General features: G+C 41.9%; 1 protein-coding gene across 3 annotated transcripts in view; it reads left to right on the top strand.

The window, feature by feature from the left end:
- The window catches only part of PRUNE2 (prune homolog 2 with BCH domain), a 151,721-nt gene that overhangs the window by 113,241 nt on the left and 13,847 nt on the right, over positions 1 to 24,633 (top strand). For all 3 annotated transcript variants that reach the window (XM_076361606.1, XM_076361605.1, XM_076361604.1), the window contains exons 10-13: positions 3,590 to 3,669; positions 4,576 to 4,776; positions 10,069 to 10,245; positions 15,977 to 16,079. In XM_076361606.1, coding sequence (XP_076217721.1) covers positions 3,590 to 3,669; positions 4,576 to 4,776; positions 10,069 to 10,245; positions 15,977 to 16,079 — 561 coding nt within the window. The remainder of the gene's footprint in view (positions 1 to 3,589; positions 3,670 to 4,575; positions 4,777 to 10,068; positions 10,246 to 15,976; positions 16,080 to 24,633) is intronic.

Below are 24,633 nucleotides of genomic sequence, written 5' to 3'. Positions count from 1 at the left end.
TTTGGCAGTTGTGGGCTCCACTTCAAATTAAACTTTTGCATTGGTGAGTACAGAAGCGTGGAAAATGTATACAATTTAAAGTCCGGCTGGCGAGCAAGTTGTGGTAGGTTGGAGTGGGGGGATTAACTTTTAGAAAGGTGACGCTCACCCTCGGATTAATATTGCTGTCTTTTGCAGGTTGTAGGTGTTCATTCAGAGCAACCCATGGGAGAGATTATTTGTTTTAGACTGAAGAAATTAAGTTCTTGATATATAATAGCTGCAGAGCAGCTTGGGAAACTGGTGATATATTGCATATGACACAAGTGTGAGGCAGCACAGCCCATAGGATTTATGACATATTGCTGTGAATATTCAGAGCCGCTCTTTCCAAAATAGCAGAATGCTGCTGTACCTAGAAAAGTCAGGAAGGATAACTGTTATTCTGAGGAATACTGATTTGAGAGGGCACTAAGAATTATTTAAAGATTATTAATTTATTGAGCTGTAAGAATGTCTGAACGAAGAAAGAGCAAGGAAAGGATTTCAGCCTCCAGCCTTTCTCTCCTCCTTTCATAAGAATTTGGTATCTGTCTCTGATCCACCTTTGAGAAACAGGGGGCTTTTAGCTACTTCTGAACAAGTATGTAGACCTGAGTTATCAAAGCAAATATGCAGTAACTTGATTCCCAGTGCAGCTGATCCTTAAATGACTAGTCTGTGCACCACATAAAAGAAGTCATTTATGACACAAAAAGCTTATTTGACTTTGACCTCTGTTCCGAGTGAAAGATCCTTTTTTTGTCAATCCAGTAAATCATACCTGATTAGAATGGAGCTTTCTAAAGTAACTTAATTTACTTCTTCAATAAGGAGCATTCATTAAAAGGGAAAAAAAAAAAGTGTTTTCTTCTTCTAATACTTTTGGCCACATCATCCATGCCATCAGTTGCACCTGTTTGGAAGGCAAGGAATTTTGTAAGCCAGAATTTTGGAAGTATGTGAAGTAGTCTGTGGGAAAGGAAGAGGAGGTAGTTGCTTAATTTACGTTTCTGGAGTCCATCTTCCGTTACTAGGGTTCCTGCTGAGATCTGTTGAGAGGTTGTGCACAGCCAGAAATTACTCTGCAAGGTGTTGAGCTGCTCAGCATCGCATGCTCTCAAAATCCATCAGAAAATGGGGAGCTGTGTCTGCAGAAAACAAACTTCGTCCGTATCTTGCTCATTCTCACACTGATGGGGAGTCTGGAGCCATATGTTGAGGTATAATGTCACAGAAGCCATGCTCTGTGACCGGCTTTCTAAACCCACCAGATTTGAAAGATGCCTGTATTGCCTATTAATTTATGACTGAACAAATACTAACTATGGCTTTTAAAAAATATGAACTTTCACTGAACATAGAGCATGTATGTCTGGCAAGGAATCTTTAATCTGTTTGGGTAGAGCACAAGGGATCTGGAAAAATATGACTAACTCCAGAGCCAGACTCTGTCTTCTCCAAAAAGCCTGTTGACTGTTTATTTGACAGTAAATGAGAACCTGACACAATTTAAAAAAAAAAAAAAAAAAAAGAAGAAGAGGAAAGCTAATCTCAGCTAAAAAATTTCTGAAAGGTGTTACCATCTTTTATGTGAGTGAAAATATAATGGATAACCTTGTGTCAGCAATGCTTTTGGCAACTGGGCTTGAACTGATTTTTAACTGCCTGTATTGTCCCAGATCTTTCAGGACCGCAGACTCTTGCTTCCCAAATCAAATATCCCAATATGAACGGTATAGATTATTGACATTAAAAGCACTGTTCCATTTTGTTCCATCAAAATAAAGTTAGAGATTCTCAGACAAATTCTGATGCTGTTTACTTGTAATCCCTAAGCAAGGGGTATTTTTTGAGTATATTGCCTGTAGCAGTAGCTGTATTTCAGTAGAAATTAAAAAAAAAGGATATGAAACACATTTATATTTCAGTACCCTAGAAATGTACCATTCTTGTAAACACAACTGTAATATAAAATTCTGGTTTAACTCAGCTGTAGTTGTCCCACTGTAAGCAGAAAAACATTTGAAATTTGTCGTGAAAGTATAAGAGAGTCTAGAGAAAGCCACAATGCCAGCTCTAAGTACATAGTAATTTAAAAAAAAAAAAGATAAAGATGCCACACGGGGAGAAAATCAGTCTTGAGGCAATCTTAGAAATGTCATGACTGAGGATAATTCTGTCGCAGGCATTGCAAAAATTTTAGGCAACTCTCAAAATTCTGAATTAATTACTTGTGGGAAATTGCTTTTTTCAGATGATAATTGTCACTGTTTCTGTAGGGATAGAGTATATAAAACTCAGTTATGCTCTTATACAGAGGAGAAGATGATCCTCATTCTGCTCAAACATTTTTACAGGCTTACTGCAGGGAGTACTGGCTCTTTTTAATACAGAAAGCCTGAAAATTCACTGTCCTCCTGCAGCTTACTCTTCACACAACTTGAAATAAGAGAATTTCCTTTCAGATAATTTCCTGCAGTGATTTCTGAAGCTTGTTCAGTAAGGAATTGTCATTTGGTGTGATAAAGCTGTAAGAGATTTTATAAATGAATGGTTTATATATTAGTATCAAAACCCTGTTCTGTCCAGCCAAACTATACACCCTTGAGTACCCATAAGTCATCATCTGAGTAGTCCTGAGCTGCTTTAATCTGAGAACTTTTCATAGTTTTATATTTGGAAATGTTAATAAAGCCCCAAATAAAATCTTAATCTGAATTTAAAATGGATTAAAAGTATCCATCCTCTCCCCACAGTGTTTCCACCACTATGGTTTCTTACCTTATCTGGCTGTTACTTACAGCGCTTCATTAGAATTTGGATTTGTCTCTGCTAAGTTCAGATGAATAAATTAGACTTCATTACACATATTTTACTGTGAATTGAACAGACACCAAAAAAAGCCAAAGACTGTAATGACTTATTTACATTTTCTAAGTAAATTGTGATGGTATTCTATGTATCAGAATAGTTCTCACTTTTGTGGTTTCTGTACTCTTTCAATGCGGGACATCAACTGTTTCAGTATCACAAAATGACTGATTTAGGTCAGAATTGCTCTGAAGTACAAATGATATCAAAAGAATGAAAAAACCCACTCATCTCATTTTTGCTATACAGTAACATACAGTTACTGTATACAGTTACTGTACAGCAATGAAAATACTGTTGTGGACCTCTTAACTGTGGCGTGCAGTTTGCAAAGAGTAGCTGAAGCTCCCTGTAGCAATGTCTCTGGTTTGCCAGATGACAAAAGACCGACTTCATTTGTATAAAATGAGAAACATTGCTGTTTGCCAGCCTGTTGTTATTCAGTGCTATGTCTTGATCCAAGTAAAAGTGGCTATGTGTGACCTATAGTCTCCAAAGGCTCTACAGATGTGTGCATAAATAAGGGGTAAGAACGGCACAACAGCTGTGTTCATTTCTCACATCAATTTGTGATCAGACTTCTGAACTGGCTATGTTGAGGAAAATTTCAGTGCCGCATGAGGGCACATGAGCTGAATTGATAGGAAGGTCAACCTGTGCCTCTCTTTAAGATTTTGCTTTGTATTTTACCTCTCAGGTTGGTACAAGAGGATGTGGGAATGGACATCCCCTTTGCTGAGGGTGTACTAAGCCCCAGTTCTACAGAGATGAGACCCGGTGAGAGAAGCTCTTACTCATTTTCTTAATTATATCTTATTCCCTTGGCATTTAATTATGCAGTGAGAAGAATGTTTCTGTGCTGGTAAAGAATCAGTTCAGTGTTAAAAAGTGTTAAGTTTGCTTTATTTAGTCAATTTTCTTCTTCACTTGAGAAATGATAATTCTAGTGTGCCATTTTCTCTTGTGCATTGTTGTCATCACTCATTTAGTCCTTGTGAAGTTTAAGTAGTTTCTATTATTTATCTTATATTTGACTACTGTCTAAGTGAAATAAGTTAGCATTAGAACACTTCAGACAGAGCAGCTTGAAATGTGCCACACAATGCAGTGGCAAGGGGCAAAGCCATACCTAGCCTTTGTCTTGTTGAAGACTACTTTTATTTAAGACTGATTAAGAAACTCGGAGGTATTTTTCTGTTACTGTGTTGAGTAAGATATTGTATAGTTAAAACTAAAGACTTGCAAATCAACACCACTTGCATAGCACCAAGTGCATAAGAAAATAAATATTTACAGGGGATTTTCACTCATATAAATTTTTCCAGGATTCAGCAATGTCTTGGTTCACAATCAAATGATTTGTATATTGCTTTTTAAATTCTTGAACATTGTGGGTTTAACAGAGCATGTTCAAGGCTTGATTTTCGTCTGCTGATTGCAGAAAAGTGGATCTGGATTTTGCATAATTTAAGAGCTCCCAGCTACATCTGCCATTCCTGTAGATGCTTGTTTTATTTCTTTAAACATTAATGTTGATATTTGTGTTTTATGTTAGGTGGTCTTAAATGGCTTTGTGTTACTAAAATCGATCTGTCCCACTGTGGTTGAAGGTGATTCTTAAGCATCTTGAAGATGAATTGTATGCAGAGGAGATAAATTTCTATTTTTCTTCCTTTTTTTCAGAACCTCCCAATTCTCTTGATCTTAACGGTTCCCATCCCAGAAGGATAAAGCTCACTGCTCCAAATATCAATCTCTCTCTGGACCAGAGTGAAGGGTCTGTACTTTCTGATGATAATTTGGATACACCGGATGAAATTGACATCAATGTAGATGACCTTGACACTCCTGATGAAGCAGACTCTTTTGAATACACTGGACAAGGTAATGTTCTAGATTGTAAATGTAGAGTTCATCTCTGTTTCTTTCTTTACTGCCTAGATGATCAGACTCATGTCTGTCAGGCTATGAATATGGTTAAAGCATTTGAGAGTTAATGTTAGGTGTCCAGATATTTTTACTGTCTGCTAGTTTTTAACCTTTCTTCCCCTGTGTAAAGTAATACATTTCTACTTACGCAGAGTGCAGAAAGACATAGTACAGCTGATCAAATAAAATAAGAAGAGCTACCTAGAGAGAATCAAAGTCCTGTCTTTGTCCAGTACCATAGGACTTGTCTGAAAAGAGTTGTTCAAGAAAGAGAAAGCAGTTGCTCTCTGTTGTAGAGAATGCTATAGCTAACTGCACCTTCGTGCAGCTCTGGCCAGCTCTAGATTACAGTTACATCAGTAGTACTTAGGGATGTAACCTTGTGTTGGCTGACGTAAGTTGCGCCGAAGAGCTTACAGTGTATAAATGAAATAGACACAGCGTGGTGAGAGAGGTCTTTTGTTAGTGAGAAAGGTCTTTTTTTATTCCCATGTATGGTTGGAAAGCTGAGCCATGGAAGGTGTGTGCATGGCATGATAAAGCTAGCTCAGGTGATGGAAAACGGAATTCCTCATTCCGCCCATTTAAATATGCTTTCTCAGCAAGGCTAGTTGAAGAGCATAGATACACCCTGAAGTGTGCAATGGATACTTCACTCTTCCTTCGCATATTAATGAATTTCTCTCTTGTGGTGTAAAGGTGTTTTATACTGTCTTACTCACTTTACTTACCCTCATGATATACGAAATAGGGTGTTAAGACTCATTCCTTGCTAGTACCTTAAGAACCATATAAAAACTGTATTCACTAATGTAAATACATAAAGATCATAAGCTATTTGAGGGGAAAATGAGTGTGATCACTTTACAATCTACAACAGAAAGAAACTTTAAAAATGGATAATTTTAAACTGAATTTTCCCTTGCATTTAAATTCTCTATTGATAGTGAGGTCACTATAATTTAAAAACTGTATGCTCTTTTGAGCATAAAAGAACAGTTTAAGTGGTATTGCCAAAGAGGCATTACTGTGTACTCAATCATGCATGAACATCTCTAATGTCACTTCTCATTAGAAGGCTGATTTCCTTATGGGTAGCTGCAGAGCATAGCCATGAGTTGCTTGATGGTTACAATATTTTGTAACAAAGGTTAAAACTAACACACACACACGTTCATACCAGAGCAGCGTGTGCTTGCAGTTTTAGACTGTTGTGACCACTGTGTGAGAGCAAAAATCTCTGTCTGCAGTGGAAGATTTTGCCTTTAAGCCCTCAAGTAAATAAATTCAACTCCAGTGATTTTGGTGGCAGTTGTATTTATGGCAAGCATTTCTCCCCTGCTTTTTTTTGCCACTTTCTAAATGTGATGGTGTGTTCAATTGCTAAAGTTAGACCAGTTTCTCTGAACTCCTAAGTGAAGAAGAACACAAGGTGCCTGTGGTTTTGGTGACATTTTTACAGTTGTGTAGTTTGATCTTAGATATACTTAATCAGCAAAATGTCCTCCACTTAGATAACCTAGGAACAGAGAGTAGAAAGGGAAAAAAAAAATCACATTTTATCAAAATAAGCCAGCAATAAAATAAGTAGGCTATATATTACATGAATCTGGTAGCTAAGAGTATAGTCGTAAGTACTAGTGCAGAATGGTTTATTTGCATGGTAAATAGCCTTTGTTGTCTTTGTACTTCTGTCACTCTGCTGTTGACCAGTATGCGCTCTGCTGTTACCAGCACTCATAATCTCCCACAGATCAGTGTCTCTAGACTGTTGTGCCAAACCCAGGGAAGTAAATACTGAGAAGATGTAGCTGTTGAGACTGTAGAGAACAGTGATTTTTAGCTTGCCACGCTCAGACTGCTGAAGGTCCATTTGAACTGTAAAAGGCAACTGAGAAAAGCAAAGCTGTTGTCACGATTCAGGGGTCCACCTCATCGCTGGAAAACTGATGGCTCTGTAAAACAAGAAATACTGAAACCTGTTTAAAGGAATGATGAAGAATAATCATCACAACTGCAATGTGCAAGAAAATAGATGAGAGTGGAAATACCAAAGTACTTGTCTTAAACTAGCACCTGACTTATTTAGGGATTGGTCGATCATCAGTTTCACAAGGTTTTTTTTGTCACTAATACCTTACACTTAAACATTCTCTTTCAGAACCTGCTCTTGTTTCTGAAATGAGCTTTTTATGATTATTACATTAGATGACATAAAAATTGCATTCTGAAAACCATATGTGCATATAGGTGAAGGCCTCCCCCCAAATCAGTGTTATTTGGAAAGTAAAAGGGTGTTTATTATTTTGTCTGCAGATGTTTATTTCCTTTCTGAATTTCACACTGGTGCATTATTCTCTCCAAAATCAACACTCCAGGCAGTAAAGCATTGCCACTTCGTCAGGAAGAGGCGATCTAGTACCATTTCTATCCAAAAATAATTAATTTGGCCAGTTCCAGCATCGTAAGTTTTATCAGGCTCTCTTTTCATTGTTTTTCATCATTTGCAGTTTCACCACCAACAAAAAAATTTTCAAACCCCAAATACAATTTCAGCATTAGTCTGCCAGTTACCTAGCCCAGCCTCTTTTCTCTAAAGCTGTTCTGCCAGCTACAGTTCTCTCCCTCAGCCATGCTCTTTCTACCCTCTGAGGAACCGCTGACCAGGCATTTTTCCTAGGCTGGTCTGATAATCATGTCTATCTATTCTGAAAGCACCTGAGCTGCATAATGGCATCCTGTGGTGACCTTATATCCTTAAAGGAACGGACCACCCTGTGATGGCCTGCCAAAGTTTGCATAGCTTGACTGCATGCATGTAGTTTTCAGATAGTTTCCCATGGTACCTTTAGAAAATTAACATCATACAAAATTGCATTAAGATGTCGAGGTTTGGAGGGAGTGGGGTTATGCATTTTGTAAGCTTGTTCCCAATGTCATGGAATATGTGATATTTCAAGACTGAATTCTAAGTGTATTATTAAACATCATGAGCATTGTACCCTGAGAAGGCATGAATACATACTTCAGTTCCACAATATATAATCTACTGAGCAGCAACTGTTAAACCAATTTGAAATAGTATACTTTAAAAAAGTCACCTTTTGTAGTCTGTTCTTCCTCCCAACCTTAGATTTCCTCAAACTCCCTTTATTTGCAGTTCCTAAGGAAAAAAGGCTTATGTGGTCACATTATATATGCATGTGTATGTATTTCTTGATCTTCCATCCCTGTTTCCACCATTAATACACTTTTACTTGATTATGTTTTTAACTCATTGGCTGATTAGGCAGTGAGGTAGGAGGTGAAATATTACTGCCTTCTTGCAAGATTCCAGCAGGCAGGAATTAGGTAAAGAAAAGAATTGGTGATAGACTCAACTTTTGGTGCACATGGGAGAATCTACCTCAGAGAGGGGGACCTTCCGCCAGTATTATTCCCTAATAATACTTTGTATTAGGGACAGAAAATACAAGACAGGCAGCAGTAGAAATTCAGACTTCATTAGTTCTACTGTAACAACAACAGTGTGCTCAATCTAATATATATTTTTAAAAAATTTCAAAGCTTTTTGTGTGTTTTGAGGAACTTGATATTCCTAACAATTTGGTGGAATTATTGATAGGTTTTAATGCAGAAATCAGTTTTACAAATTAATAGTCAGTACATGTATGTGCCCATAGGTTCTATGTTGTAGATACATGTGATATATACACAGTGTACTATCTTATTCCTGATTTCATAAAGATAAATTATTTAATTCTTATGATGAACTGGTGTGTTTTAAGGATCATATACTTCCATTTGTGTGAGTAGTTCAAGAAGCAGCATTAATCAATGAGAAATCCGAAGATAAACCAATACATAGAAAGGTTTGAGGACTTGTATGAAACATTGTGTTCTTTACTTCTTCTTGTCAATTAAAATAAATTCTTTTAGTTTATTCTTAACTCTCATAGATTTCTTTGGTATTTTCAAATAAGATGTCTGATCAGCTTTTTATGTACACACATGTATGTCATTATGTATCTCACTATATCTTTATTTACTGTTACCTTGCTTATTGACTTACATGATCAAATTCTGCTCTTACTTACTGCGGAGCCAGAATAATACTTGAAAAAAGCCCGGCTGATTTTATTTGTTTACCTCAAATATGTGTAATGCATAAAATGTACAGAATCTTTACTATGAAGATAAATTAATAATATGCACACAGCCACAAAGCAAAGGTCCTTCAGCAAAGAGGGTTTTTTTTTTTCCCCATGGAAAAAACAGTATGTTGTAACAATAACTAAAGAAGGAAATGAAATAATTCCAGCTGTGGACAGCATCACTTTTCACATCACTTTGTAACCAGCCATTAAGTTTGAAAAACTGGAATGCAGTTAAATTTGTTTTTAAGAGCCATCTCATCAATGTGCAATGGAAATGTAGATTTTGTTAATTACTTCACAGCTTTTCTGAAACTAAGAGTATCCAGCAGAGAGGCTGTGCTATGAGACTTCATAGTCTCCTGTCGGCCATGCAGTTTATTTATTGTGATCATTGTGTCTGTGGACTACGTGTACCTGTCCTCTCACGGGTGCTTGTATGAACAGGCTAGATTGCCGGGCTGCTCTGTACTTCACATCTGGGAGGGAACTGGTATTTAACCTCAACTGAAAGGCCCTGGGGGAGGCGAATGCTGTGCTTATATGAGGATTCAGGATTATCTCATGACCGAAGCAGAGGAAGATGGGTGTTCTTCATATTTGCTGGTGCCAGATGTGAAGAGATTGCAGACAAACTGGGAAAATGTTGAGAAGCTGTAGCTCAGTGGTAATTCCTCTCTAGACAAGAAGCATCGCTGTGTTCACTTTTAGTTCCCTATTTTGCTTTTTAATATAGTTCTCATACCTGCAACACAAAGATTTTTAAAGACCTACAGTGCAGTATCTCTAGTGAGCAGCTGATCAGTTTTACTAACTGGATGCAAAAATGAAAAAAAACCCTGGCAGTATTCTGCATAGTGATAATTGCTGCTGTTCTTTTTATGTTCATAATGATGAAAAGTTTAAAAATATGGAAACTCCTTGTTTACTGACTGTTAGACGATCAAATTATGCTCTTATTTATACCAGTGCAGATCCAGGATAGTGCTGTAAAAATCCAGTTGATTTCAGTAATCCATTACAAGTGTATGTAATAGAGAAAATATTTAGAGCTTTTACAGAAAGGTGTAATATATACAATTTTATTTTTCAGAAGAGCAGACTGCTACTAAGGATGCTTCCCAGGAGGAGTCTGAATCAATTCCAGAGTACACTGCTGAAGAGGAGCGAGAGGACAACAGGTTATGGAGAACGGTGGTTATTGGAGAACAAGAACAAAGAATTGATATGAAAGTCATTGAACCGTACAAAAAGGTCATTTCACATGGAGGTAGGAAAACCCTGAATGCATTTTTTAGATTGATGTAAAAAATTCATGCTTTATTGAGCATGATTTATTTCTATTTTAGTTCAGTTACCATACTGGCAAGGGGAGAGAGAGTTTATTTTTCAGCCATGGCTGAAATCAACCCGGCTTTCAATTCAGTGTGGCAATGACTAATGAGTATTTAAAATACAAAGCGATTTCAGGAGCAACAAATAAACTGACATACATCTGTCAGTAACAATCTGGTCATTGTAAGCTAAAACTGTCTTAGAGTAAGGAAAAAACCTTTTGTCCTACAGAAAAAAAAAATTTTGAAAACTTTATTCTGTGGATTTTGGCAAAAACTTTTGCACGAGGAAGTATAGTGCTCTGTGATTTGCTGAATGATGTATGTGGGTGCACAGATCTAAACAAGTAGAGTGGCAAAAGAAAAAAAATACAGTTTTCCCTGGGGCTTCCATTCATCTGGCTACGCTCCTTATGTTATTTTTCTGCCATTTATAATTGTCAGCAGATAGCATTTCACCAGCAACTGTTTTATGTTTTTTTCACATAATTTGTTAATGATTATCAAATAGCATATCAAAGAAAACATTTGAAGTAGGAGAATGACCTCATGTGCTTGCTCTGTTGTTTCCTTTGTTCACCTACTCCCTAACCTCCTCAGAGAGGTGTTACTAACACACTTCTGTATAAATTAATTCAAATGGATAAATACTACTATAGATATTGAAGGAAGAAAAGGAAACAGAGCTTTTTAAGTACCTTTTCCTTGGTGTCTCAGGTTTAGATTATCTTTGGATTCTATATGTTTGGGGGACGCTGTTTGCCAACTGTTAAGTAAGGTATTAAGTAAGGATGAGTTCTATTCCTGCAAAAACTGAGGTAGGTAACTTAGCATCTCAGAGGTAAGATTTGTGAGTTTATATGAGGATGCTTCTGTTACAGTGTTGCTGATCTGTAACGTCATTTAAAGGTAAACCATTGTTTCCAGTATATTTTCAGTGTTGAGTCTCTATCTGGTAAAAGTGACATAAATAAATTATGGTTTATTATATTACCTGAGGATGTGGTCCTCAAATTTGCACGTTTACATTAAAAGCAGCTAAATGCTAGCCTACAGATGTTCACAGTGGCCAGTGTGCAGAAGGTTTAGTCAGAATTAATAAAGACATTTAAACCTCCAAGCATTTTCCCACTGTAACAACAGCATCAAAGATTTATGAATGTGATGACACCTCAGACACAGTTTGGCAAACAGACACAGATGGCATAATTTAGGAAACAAACATGAAGTATTTTAGGGCCTTGCTAACGGTGTTTATTTATATGTTTTTTTGTATGCTGTAAACTAGTCTAGGTACATTTGTGGTAAAAACTGTCACGTACAGTTCCTACTACATGCTGAGGCATACATTTATACCAGCTTTTATGAAAAATAAATGCCAGCCCATTTTAGTGAGTGGAGAAGTAGCTCTTAATTGAACAAGGACTAGTTCCAGTGGCAGACATCTCTGACGGCAACTATGAAGTACATAATAATTCACAGTTATCGATGGGAGTCTAGGCCATTCAGCTCGGCTCTCAGTGTGAAATAATCAGGATTCAAATTTTACGTCTGACATCTTGTTTTGTTAGATCACTCTAAGATAAAGAACATTCTGTTTCCTTTACTTTTGAATGGGTGCTGGTCAGTAACTTAGCCATTGTAAAAGAAACATTGTGAGATGTAACAATAAGTTTCAGCCCACCACTGGCTAAATTGGAAATATTGCCTGAAATCTAGCCATATCAAAGCAAGTTAAGGACTGGATTAAATTTTGTCTTTATGAAGTGGCAGACTGAAGATGTGGAAACAAAATAATTTTGATGCATGGGTCATGGGAAAACTTTGGACAGCTTGTAGAGTTTCTGTGTTATGGTGGCTAGGCCTATTCTGTACGATGTTCCCTTTAGCAATACTTTAGTATCTTTGGAGTGCTTTAGAGGGCCAGGAATCTTTCCTTTAACCTCAAGATTAAGAACAGATTCTGGCTAAAATTAGTTAATTGGAAGTCAGGTCAAGCATCTCTTGATGATTCAATGATCTACTGAACATTCCTCCCTGCCAAATGACAGATGACACCAAATGCAGAATCTAGATGGTAGCCACAAAATAGGAAAGGGGAGAGTAGACTTGGCAGTCTAGGTGTGAGATTGCCTTCCCCATATGTTGATGGAGAAATTTCTTAGAGATCTGTCTCTTTGCATAGGCTGACTGACAATTTGGGCAAATGGCTTTTACTGGCTTCTAGTGATGAATTAAAAAGCAGTTCTCCCTTGTGAACGTTCCTTGTCTACAAGCATGTGTAAGAAAAAGAGGCTTAGATTTATCTGTGGGTTTTTCTTCTGTGTGCTGTTAGGTGGCATCTGCACATAATCATTTTGCTTTACATTGTCCTGGTTTCAGCTGGGATAGAGTTAATTTTCTTCCTAGTAGCTGGTACAGTGCTGTGTTTTGCATTTAGGATGAGAATAATGTTGATAACACACCCATGTTTTAGTTGTTGCTAAGTTGTGCTTACACTAGTCAAGGACTTTTCAGCTTCCCATGCTCTACCGACTGAGAAGGCTGGAGGTGCACCAGAAGCTGGGAGGGGGCATAGCCAGGACAGCTGACCCAAACTGGCCACAGGGATATTCCATACCATGTGACGTCATGCTCAGTACATAAACTGGGGAGGGGAAAGCTGGCTGGGGGGGCCGCTGCTCGGGGACTGGCTGGGCATCGGTCGGCAGGTGGTGAGCAATTGCATTGTGCATCACTTGTTTTGTATATTCTATTATTATTATTAATATTATTATTAATTATTATTATATTTCAATTATTACACTGTTCTTATCTCAACCCACGAGTTTTCTCACTTTTACCCTTCCGATTCTCTCCTCCATCCCACCAGGGATGGGGGGATGAGAGTGAGAGAGTGTGAGCGAGTGGCTGTGTGGTGCTCAGTTGCCAACTGAGGTTAAACCACGACACACATGAACTGCGAACTGTGCTGTGTAATTTAGTGGACACACCTGCCACAATGTGCTCTTGCTGCTGAACTCCTGAGCCAGCTGGACAGATTGCTTTATGGCAGCATGATATAAATTGTCCTGAAAGTCTTTTTAAGGATTTCTAAATTTATGTAAGGAAGCAAATCTGCTCCCTATTTGTAAAGCTGAGGGGGGGAAAAGATACTGCTTTATTCCATGATGATTAAGCTGAGGGATGAGCTAGGATGAGATAGGTGAAATGCGTACTGTCTCTTTGAAAGTGTGTGGGTCTATTGAGAAGATGGAAACATAACAGAGCGTAGTATTAAGTGATGAGTGTGGGAGGTGGAGTTGTTTTGTCTTTGTTTCTTTTGAGAAGACTAGTATATTCCTTCATGTCAAACTCTTAAAAGGTCAAGGTGCTGAAAACAGGACAGAGTTTCTTCCCCCTCCCTGTGTACATCCTTGCTAGAGAATGCAATGCTGCTCTTTGAATTTGACCCTGACATCTTCACTGGAACGCCAAAGTCAATCACCCATATTTATATCTATAGATATGCTGTTCATGTTTACTGGATCCTCACATTAGCTGGAGCTATGACACACCATGCCATGTCACATGGTTTAAAGTGGTTATATCCACATTGCCCTTTGCCTTGAACTCAAACGCTAATCCTGAGCTCTTCTGCCTGTCCATGTGCTCCAACAGGACGGAGAGCAACACTGCACTGTGGGACTGGAGAAGACAGTGGACATACGCCAGGCTGCCATTGTACAGTGGCTTCTCTAGCCCTGGAAGCCCAGCTGTAGATTAGCTGGCGTTTGGCCTCTGAGAGCCAGAAAAAAAGCTACTTCACAGTGCTGGGAAGACAAGAGATGCCAAGATCATGGAAGGATGGGGTTAAAGCTAAGGACAGAAAGCTTCCTGCAGTGTCCAAGTGATTCTTCAGTGGATGAGGTCTAGGCTAGCTAGCATTCTCAACTTGATGTTGGTGTTATCATCAACAATATGTATTATCATCTTATCCAATCTAGTCAAATCTACCAAATCAAATTCAGAAAGAAAAAGGTCCAACATAATCCTTCAGCTGGTTGCTTTGCCAAGCCTTGATTTGAAACAATATGGCTCGAGGCAGGAGACTTACTTCTGACATGCACATTTTTCTGTCTGAGACTTACCCTTCTTTTGCTGCCCTTTGTAACTGGGGAAACAGTGGTGTTTTTCTGTCCTTTAAAGAACAGCTGAGAGCCCTAAACGGAGAGCGCCTCTGTGCATGTCCTTATGACTGGGATAGTGTTGAGACTAATCAGCTGTGGTTCTCCTTGGCATGGAAGACTTCATGGGCAGGTGCTTTGAAGCACCCATTTTGTCAGGGATTCTGGATTCTTTGAAGATCTCTACAAAGCTGTGTAAGAAATTACTTCCTTGACATAAACATCATCTTATTTCAGCTAGCTGAGACTCAGCTTAAGTGTTGAGTGAGAAAGGAGGAAACTAGTCTCTCATGCTTCCCTGGTTAGCACACGCAGATTGAGTATTATCTCTGTTTTTCCATAGACAATTTTGCTTTGCTTGGCTGACTACAATGCACGAAGTTCTACGAGCATTTGAGTTAGGCTTGGATACTGCTCTCTAGTATCTGAAAAGCACTGTAAAAGTCTTAAATCTCCATATGAAAGTGTTGTATAGGTGCCAATATTATCCTTTAATTTTGTCAGGAATGTGTTCCTACCAGGGAGATTCAGGGTTTTCTTCGCAAATGTTATCATCTCTCCCTCATGGTTACTTTCTCCTAGCCTCTTCTGAAGGCTTTCAAGTAATTCTCTAAGTATATCTAGCTTCTGTCTCTGCATGTCATTAGTGCTATCTACCTACAACCATTTCTACAGCATCTTTATAAATTGCCTTCTGATTGCATGTATTTTGTAAACAAAACTTTCAACTGAAACGCAGGAGTATTTTGTATTTATTATTGATAATACAGAAATCTGTGGCAGCTGCAAAGGATTGTAGAGAATATTAACCAGCATTAACCCATCATGAAAAAAAAAAAAAATTTCTTTTGGGTAACAAGCACTGGTCCTGGACCTCGGAATGGTAGTGCTGCAGCTTTGAGGGTTTTCAGCTATTGTTAGGCAGTGGTGCAGCCCAGAGAATGCCAGTATTGGACAACTGGAGTGTCCAAGGTAAAAAACTATTTCATACAAAATTGCAGCAAAGGATTTAACTGATCTCCAGGAGCTTTTAAGGTGTAGTGGGGTGCAGTCATAATTGTGACATCCTGAGGCCATTGGAACTGTGCAAACCAACTGAGATTGGATTGTGAGACTTTGTGAACGTCATTCAAAAGATGCAGGGTAACAAATGTAGGATATTTTCTTTAGCCCCTTATTCCTCAGTCTAAGGTGAGCATTCAGAACATGATTGCTGTAGAGATGCAATGAACCAGGAGTTCAGGTAAGATTATATTGCTTACAAGTTTTTTTTGCTGGTCTTTATAATAAGTTTACTAATAGTTATGCTAAATGTGTTTTTCAGGAATTCAACGTAACTGACTATCCTACTTCTTATCATTTGATGATAGTTTGTACATTTTCAGTCTTCTTCAGCGGTAGACATAGTAGTTCTATTCCAGGACTTTGAGATTTCTTTTTAACTCTATCTTGTTAAGACCCTTTGACAAAGATAATAATGCCTTTTTGTTTTCTTCCACAGGATACTATGGTGATGGTCTCAATGCTATCATTGTGTTTGCGGCATGCTTCTTGCCAGACAGCAGTCGAACTGATTACAACTATGTCATGGAAAATCTTTTCCTGTGAGTGATATGTGAGCAATGTGACAGAGTCTTTTGAGTTAGTGCTCGTAATTATGTAGTGAGAGATAACCTGTCTTTAATTAAGAGGTAATTTTGGTCATTAGAAAGGGAGTGACCTGAATGACAAGGAAAATAGCAGTTTTAGATAAAATGCTCAGTGGAGTATAATTCTTTACCTACTCACCCTCCCAAATTAAGGCCCAAATCTGACTGTACTATCTCCCTAAATGTCAAGGAATGCAGTATCTTCAGCTTCTTGGGTCTACAATCATTGCAGTGTTTCACTGGTGATTTCCAGCCCTTGCTGAGAACAATCAGCAAGGACTTAGGCCACCAGACTGGTTTTCACTGTTCATTGTTTATTATATATTATCATGATGTATAGAATCATAGAATCATTAAGGTTGGAAAAGACCTCTAAGATCATCGAGTCCAACCGTCGACCCAACACCACCATGCCCACTAAACCACGTCCCTAAGTGCCGCATCTACATGTCTTTTAAATACCTCCAGGGATGGGGACTCCACCACTTCCCTGGGCAGCCTGTTCCAATGTTTCACCACTCTTTCGGTAAAGAAATTTTTCCTCACGTCCAACCTAAACCTCCCCTGGCGCAACTTGAGGCCATTTCCTCTCGTCCTATCACTAGTCACTTGGGAGAAGAGACCGACACCCACCTCGCTACAACCTCCTTTCAGGTCGTTGTAGAGCACAATAAGGTCTCCCCGAGCCTCCTTTCCTCCAGGCTAAACAACCCCAGTTCCCTCAGCCGCTCCTCATAAGACTTGTTCTCCAGATCCCTCACCAGCCTCGTTGCCCTTCTCTGGACACGCTCCAGCACCTCAATGTCCTTCTTGTAGTGAGGGGCCCAAAACTGAACACAGTATTCGAGGTGCGGCCTCACCAGTGCCGAGTAGAGGGGCACAATCACTTCCCTACTCCTGCTGGCCACGCTATTTCTGATACAGGCCAGGATGCCATTGGCCTTCTTGGCTACCTGGGCACACTGCCGGCTCATGTTCAGCCGGCTGTCAACCAACACCCCCAGGTCCTTTTCTGACAGGCAGCTTTCCAGCCACTCTTCCCCAAGCCTGTAGTGTTGCATGGGGTTGTTGTGGCTGAAGTGCAGGACTCGGCACTTGGCCTTGTTGAACCTCATGCAGTTGGCCTCGGCCCATCGATCCAGCCTGTCCAGGTCCCTCTGCAGAGCCTTCCTACCCTCGAGCAGATCAACACTCCCGCCCAACTTGGTGTCATCTGCAAACTGACTGAGGGAGCACTCGATCCCCTCATCCAGATCATTGATAAAGATATTGAACAAGACCGACCCCAAAACTGAGCCCTGGGGAACACCGCTCATGACCGGCCGCCAACTGGATGTAACTCCATTCACCACAACTCTCTGGGCCTGGCCGTCCAGCCAGTGTTTTACCCAGCGCAGAGTACACCTGTCTAAGCCGTGAGCCGCCAGCTTCTCTAGGAGAATGCTGTGGGAGATGGTGTCAAAGGCTTTACTGAAGTCCAGGTAGACCACATCCACAGCCTTTCCCTCATCCACTAGGCGGGTCACCTGGTCATAGAAGGAGATCAGGTTGGTCAAGCAGGTCCTGCCTCTCATGAACCCGTGCTGGCTGGGCCTGATCCCCTGGTTGTCCCGTTCATGCCTTGTGAGCGCCATCAAGATGAACCACTCCATAATCTTCCCCGGCACCGAGGTCAGGCTGACAGGCCTGTAGTTCCCCGGATCCTCCTTCCAGCCCTTCTTGTAGATGGACGTCACATTGGCAAGCCTCCAGTCATCCGGGACCTCCCCCGTTAACCAGGACCGCTGATAAATGATGGAGAGTGGCTTGGCGAGCTCTTCCACCAGCTCTCTCAGCACTCTCGGATGGATCCCATCCGGCCCCATAGATTTGTGAGCATCCAGGTGGCGTAGCAGGTCATTAACTGCTTCCTCTTGGATTATGGGGGGTTCATCCTGCTCGCCGTCCCTGTCTTCCAGCTCAGGGGGCTGAGTACCCTGAGGATAACTGGTCTGCCTGTTAAAGACTGAGGCAAAGAAGGCATTAAGTACCTCAGCCTTTTCCTCATCCTCGGTGACAATGTTCCCCCCTGCATCCAATAAAGGATGGAGATTCTCCTTGGCTCTCTTCTTGTCATTAATATATTTGTAAAAACATTTTTTGTTGTCTTTAACAACAGTGGCCAGATTGCGTTCTAGCTGGGCTTTTGCCTTTCTCATTTCCTCTTTGCACGACCTAACGAGATCCCTGTACTCTTCTTGAGTCGCCTGCCCCTTCTTCCACAAGTGATAAACTCTCCTTTTTTTCCTGAGTCCCAGCAAGAGCTCCCCGTTCAGCCAGACCGGTTGTCTTCCCCGCCCATTCTTCTTACGGCGTATGGGGACAGCCTGCTCCTGCACCTTTAAGACTTCCTTCTTGAAGATCGTCCAGCCTTCCTGGACCCCTTTGCCCTTCAGGACTGTCTCCCAAGGGACTCTCTCACCCAGCGTCCTGAACAGGCCAAAGTCTGCACTCCAGAAGTCCATGGTTGCGGTTTTGCTGGCCCCCCTCCTTACTTCACCAAGAAGCGAGAATTCTACCATTTCATGGTCGCTAAGCCCAAGACGGCCTCCGACCACCACATCTCCCACCAGTCCTTCTCTGTTTGTAAACAGCAGGTCAAGAGAGGCACCTCCCCTGGTAGGCTCACTTACCAGCTGCGTCAGGAAGTTGTCTTCCACACACTCCAGGAGCCTCCTAGACTGCTTCCTCTCTGCCGTGTTGTATTTCCAGCAGACGTCCGGGAAGTTGAAGTCCCCCACGAGAACAAGGGCTGGTGATTGAGAGACTTCTGCCAGCTGCTTGTAGAACGCTTCATCTGCCCCGTCATCCCGGTTGGGTGGTCTATAACAGACTCCCACCAGGATATCTGCCTTCTTGGCCTTCCCCCTCATCCTTACCCATAAACACTCAACCGTATCATCATCACAATCATTGAGCTCTATACAATCGAAACACTCCCTAACATACAGGGCTACCCCACTGCCTCTCCTTCCTCGCCTGTCCCTTCTGAAGAGTCTATAGCCATCCATTGCAGCACTCCAATCATGAGAGTCACCCCACCGTGTTTCTGTGATGGCGACTAAGTTATATCTATCCTGCTGCACAATGGCTTCCAGCTACTCCTGTTTGCTGCCCATGCTGCGTGCATTGGTGTAGATGCACTTGAGCTGGGCTATTGATTTCACCCCCAGCATTGGCACGCCACCCCTAAGCTCATCTCTAGTGAGCCTGGTTTTATCCCCTTCCCCCTTTGAACCTAGTTTAAAGCCCTCTCAATGAGCCCTGCCAATTCATGAGCAATGATCCTATTTATGATATGATAAATATGATATACAGTATCACTGTATATCATATTTTTCATGTATGCTGTGGCTGTGTTTAGGAGTCACAGGACTATTTTGTGACACTTGTTTTGAAAATACAGGATAAATGACAGTTGCTGACACAAACAGCTCTAAGTATTTTTCCTAACTCCAGCTGCTCCTGGTTCAGTTATAAGTGGCAAGTGCCAGTTGGGCAGGACACAAATTTGGCCACGTGAACCCAAATTTATCACAGGAGAATTACACCTAATAGCAACTTGGTTTGGCAGCCAAAAATTGTGAAGGCAGCACTCCTCTGAAGTGCCTCCAGCTACTTCCACTTACAGCTGTTAAAAAAATCAATCATTCCAGCGTTTTCTATGCTAAAACCCAGTAAGTCATTTCTAAAGCCAGCAGAGGCCTGGCCTTCGCCATTTGCAGCTTATGAGGCACCAAGAGCACAGACCCAGTCTCCTTAAAACTCCAGTCCTTGAATATGCATGTGGTGACAGCCAATGCCTTCAACATTGTGTCTACATGTGAAAAACGAGATTGAGTGCTTTAATTTCAGGTCAGACCAACTGCTAGCATTTGTCTGGTAGAGCCTCTAAGACCCCCATGTCATCTACAGTAACTGATTTACACAATGCCCAGTGATTTAGAGGGGAGGAATTACTACAGTGGTTTTAACTTGATAACTAGGGAACAAAGCTGAGAGTAACTCTGACTGACATTAAATAGTTGTTCTTTGACTTCACCCAAGACCCTTGTTCATAGATAGAGCTGGTAAATGGACTTTGCAGAGAAAGCCTTTTCAAGCCTTAGGAGACTTCCACATCACTTGAGGATATTGCCAAAGTCAATTTTATAACTCACTGTCTTTTTCTGGGGTGGTAGTATAAGAGAGAGTTCAGGTTGGCTGTGACTATATCTAGTCTAAATCTACCCCCCTTTAGTTTAAAGCCATTCCCCCTTGTCCTGTCACAACAGGCCCTGCTAAAAGTTTGCCGCCATCTTTTTTATAAGCCCCCTTTAAGTACTGACAGGCTGCAATAAGGTCTCCCTGAAGCCTTCTCTTCTCCAGGCTGAACAACCCCAACTCTCTCAGCCTTTTTTCATGGGAGAGGTGTTCCATCCCCCTGATCGTTTTCGTGGCCCTCCTCTGGACCCGCTCCAACAGGTCTGTGTCTTTCCTGTGCTAAGGGCTCCAGAGCTGGACGCAGTACTCCAGGTGGGGTCTCAGCAGAGCAGAGGGGCAGAATCACCTCCCTCGGCCTGCTGGCCACGCTTCTTTTGATGCAGCCCAGGATACGACTGGCTTTCTGGGCTGCGAGCGCACATTGCTGGCTCATGTCCAGCTTTTCATCCACCAGTACCCCCAAGTCCTTCTCAGCAGGGCTGCTCTCAATGCCTTCATCCCCCAGTCTGTATTGATACCAGGGGTTGCCCTGACCCAGGTGCAGGACTTTGCACTTGGCCTTGTTAAACCTCATGAGGTTCACATGGGCCCACTTCTCGAGTTTGTCCAGGTCCCTCTGGATGGCATCCCGTCCCTCAGGCGTGTCAACTGCACCACTCAGCTTGGTGTCATCTGCAAACTTGCTGAGGGTGCACTCGACCCCACTGTCTATGGCATTGATGAAGATATTAAACAGTACTGGTCCCAATACGGACCCCTGCGGAACACCACTCGTCACCAGTCTCCATCTGGACATTGAGCCATTGACCACTACCCTCTGGATGTGACCATCTAACCAATTCCTCATCCACTGGACAGTCGACCCATCAAATCGATACCTCTCCAGTTTAGAGAGAAGGATGTTGCGGGGGACCGTGTTAAAGACCTTACAGAGGTCCAGATAGATGACATGTGTAGCCCTTCCCTTGTCCGCTGATGTAGTCACTCCATCACAGAAGGCCACTAGGTTGGTCAGGCAGGACTTGTCCTTGGTGAAGCCATGCTGGCTGTCTCGAATCGCCTCGCTGTCCTCCATGTGCCTTAGCATAGCTTCCAGGAGGATCTGTTCCATGATCTTCCCAGGCACAGAGGTGAGACTGACTGGCCTGTAGTTCCCTGGGTCTTCCTTTTTTCCCTTTTTAAAAATGGGGCTTATGTTTCCCCTTTTCCAGTCAGTGGGAACTTCACCGGACTGCCATGACTTCTCAAATATGATGGATAATGGCTTAGCAACTTCATCTGCCAGTTCCTTCAGGACCCGCGGATGGACCTCATCAGGTCCCATGGACCTGTGCACCTTCAGGTGCCTTAGATGGTCTCGAACCTGATGTTCTCCCACAGTGGGCGGCTCCTCATTCTCCCAGTCCCCACCTTTGCCTTCTGTGGCTTGGGCGGTGAGGCTCGAGCACTGGCCAGTGAAGACTGAGGCAAAAAAGTCATTGACTACCTCTGCCTTCTCCATGTCCCAGGTAACCAGGTCTCCCGTTTCGTTCTGGAGAGGGCCCACATTTTCCCTTGTCTTCCTTTTATCCCCAATATACCTCTAGGATCTTTTCTTGTTGCCCTTGATGTCCCTGGCCAGATTTAATTCTATCAGGGCTTTAGCTTTCCTAACCTGATCCCTGGCTGCTCGAGCAATTTCTCTGTATTCCTCCCAGGCTACCTGTACTTGCTTCCACCCTCTGTAGGCTTCCTTTTTGTGTTGGAGTTTGTCCAGGAGCTCCTTGTTCATCCATGCAGGCCTCCTGGCGTTTTTGCCTGACTTCCTCTTTGTTGGGATGCATCACTCCTGAGCTTGAAGGAGGTGATCCTTGAATATTAACCAGCTTTCTCGGGCCCCTCTTCCCTCCAGGGCTTTATCCCATGGCACTCTACCAAGCAGATCCCTGAAGAGGCCAAAGTCTGCTCTCCTGAGGTCCAGGGTAGTGAGCTTGCTGTGTGCCCTCCTCGGTGCCCTAAGGATCTTGAGCTCCACCATTTTGTGGTCACTGCAGCCCAGGCTGCCCTTGAGCTTCACATTCCCCACCAGCCCCTCCTTGTTGGTGAGAACAAGGTCCAGCATAGCACTTCTTCTCGTCGGCTCCTCTACCACTTGGAGAAGGAAGTTACCATGGACGCATTCCAGGAACCTCCTGGATTGCTTATGCCCTGCCGTGTTGTCCCTCCAGCAGATGTCAGGGTGGTTGAAGTCCCCCATGAGGACCAGGGCTTGTGAGCGTGAGGCTGCTGCTATCTGTCTATAGAGGGCCTCATCCGCTCGGTCTTCCTGGTCAGGTGGCCTGTAGCAGACCCCCACCTGTCCCTGCCTTCCCTTTAATCCTGACCCATAAGCTCTCGGTTGGCTCCTCATCCATCCCCAGGCAGAGCTCCATGCACTCCAGCTGGTCATTGATATAGAGGGCCACACCCTCTCTTCGTCTCCCCTGCCTGTCCTTCCTAAAGGGCCTGTATCCCTCCATCCCAACGCTCCAGTCATAGGAGCCATCCCACCACGTTTCCGTGATATCAAGAAGGTCGTAGCCCTGCAGGCGTGTGCACGTCTCTAACTCCTCTTGTTTATTCCCCATGCTACGTGCGTTTGCATAGAGGCATTTAAGTTGGGTCCCCGATGAAGCTGTCTTAACAGCTGGAGTTCCTTTGTGCTGCTCTTCAGGCGCTCTCCTGCTGGCCTGTGTTCCTTCTCCAGGCTCTGGGCATCTCTTGCTGGCCCTGGCATCAAACTGGTAGGAGTCGGATGGATTGAGGTTCCCCTCACCTGGCAGCTCTAGTTTAAAGCCCTCTTCACCAGCTTGGCAAGCCTATGACCGAACATGCTCTTCCTCTTCTCTGACAGATGGACCCCATCAGCCCCCAGTAGACCAGGTTTCTCAAAGCGAGTCCCAAAAAAACCTCAAAAGTTCTTCTAAATGATGCAGAACCACACAGAAAATTCTGCTGTTTCATTTGTGGCTGCCTGATATAGTCTAGAGATTAAAAGTTTTTTTTAAAAGAATCACAACTTGAAAAACTACACTTTGAAAATCAAACCCAGCACTTCTGCTTTCAGAGTGAGTGAATTGTTCTAGTCAATTAGAAAAATTCTGTCCATCTTTTCAAATAATAAAGAAATTACCATTATTACCAAATAAGAAATTACCAGTTGGGTAAGGTTTGCAAGAGAGCTCAGCATCCCTAAAATGGCAAGTGTTCTAATTCAACCCACAGTGAATAAGAGCTGTTGAGTGAAAGTATATGAGGTAAGTGAGATCTAACTAAAAAACTAGCAGAGATTCCTTTTTGTTGTAATAATCCTCTTATTCCTGATGAGAAGTATGCATGATTGTTCTTATTGTAACTGATTATTCATAATATTCAGAATTGCCTTTGCACCTAAGCAAACATAGACATTTTTCAGACTGTCTCTGTTTCTATAACTGAAAGGCTTCTAGTGTTTTGAGAAATACTTATACACACTTTTCTGTATGTTTCAGTGTCTAAATGCCTTTAAAGCACTAGATGTTATGCCCTATGGGAAAGGCTAATTTCATAACCTGTCAAATAGTCAGTAGGTTCAGTTAAATTAAGCTTCTTGCATCAGAATGTTCATACAATCCCTTGCTTTGATATTTCTCTGTTAGACATGAGCCTTTACAAATGTCGGGCAAAAGCAGGGAATGCACAACTGCAAAGTGAGAGAGAGTGCAGTGAAAAGCATTTAGTGAGTAGTGATTTAGATGGGATTTGTCAAATGCATGGAACTGGTCAGTTAATGACTGCCTACTTTATGCCCGGGTAAAATATCACTCTCTTTGGTGAGAACTAGATTTCCTACTATTCTTTGAAAGAAACTGCATCTTTAAAGAATTTAAGGGTCAGATTAGACTGTGAGTCATTCCCATACACCTGTGAAAGGGGCCATTATGCTCAGGGATAGAGCTGCCTTTTGTAGTGAGTGCACTCAGGCATTCAGGTTTTTAAGGTGTGACTCCTAATTTTTCACTGTAGTTTTTACATAGACATGCCTTGGGGCTGGATAGTAGAGAGAACAATTTGAACATTCCTGTGATGAACAACTCCCAAGTGAGGTAGGGACTACTGAGCGGAGCATCTGCATATATAGCCCTGAACAAGAACTTAAAGCTACCCTTTCATTTGACTGAGTACTGTGCTTTTCTAGGTAGGGTGAGTTTGGCCCCAAGAGCACTGTTCTGTCTGAATTACCATTGCCAAGCTGAGGAATTTAATAAGT

This window comes from Aptenodytes patagonicus, chromosome Z (assembly GCF_965638725.1).
Source record: "Aptenodytes patagonicus chromosome Z, bAptPat1.pri.cur, whole genome shotgun sequence".
Taxonomy (NCBI): domain Eukaryota; kingdom Metazoa; phylum Chordata; class Aves; order Sphenisciformes; family Spheniscidae; genus Aptenodytes; species Aptenodytes patagonicus.
This window is presented reverse-complemented; position numbering and strand designations above follow the sequence as displayed.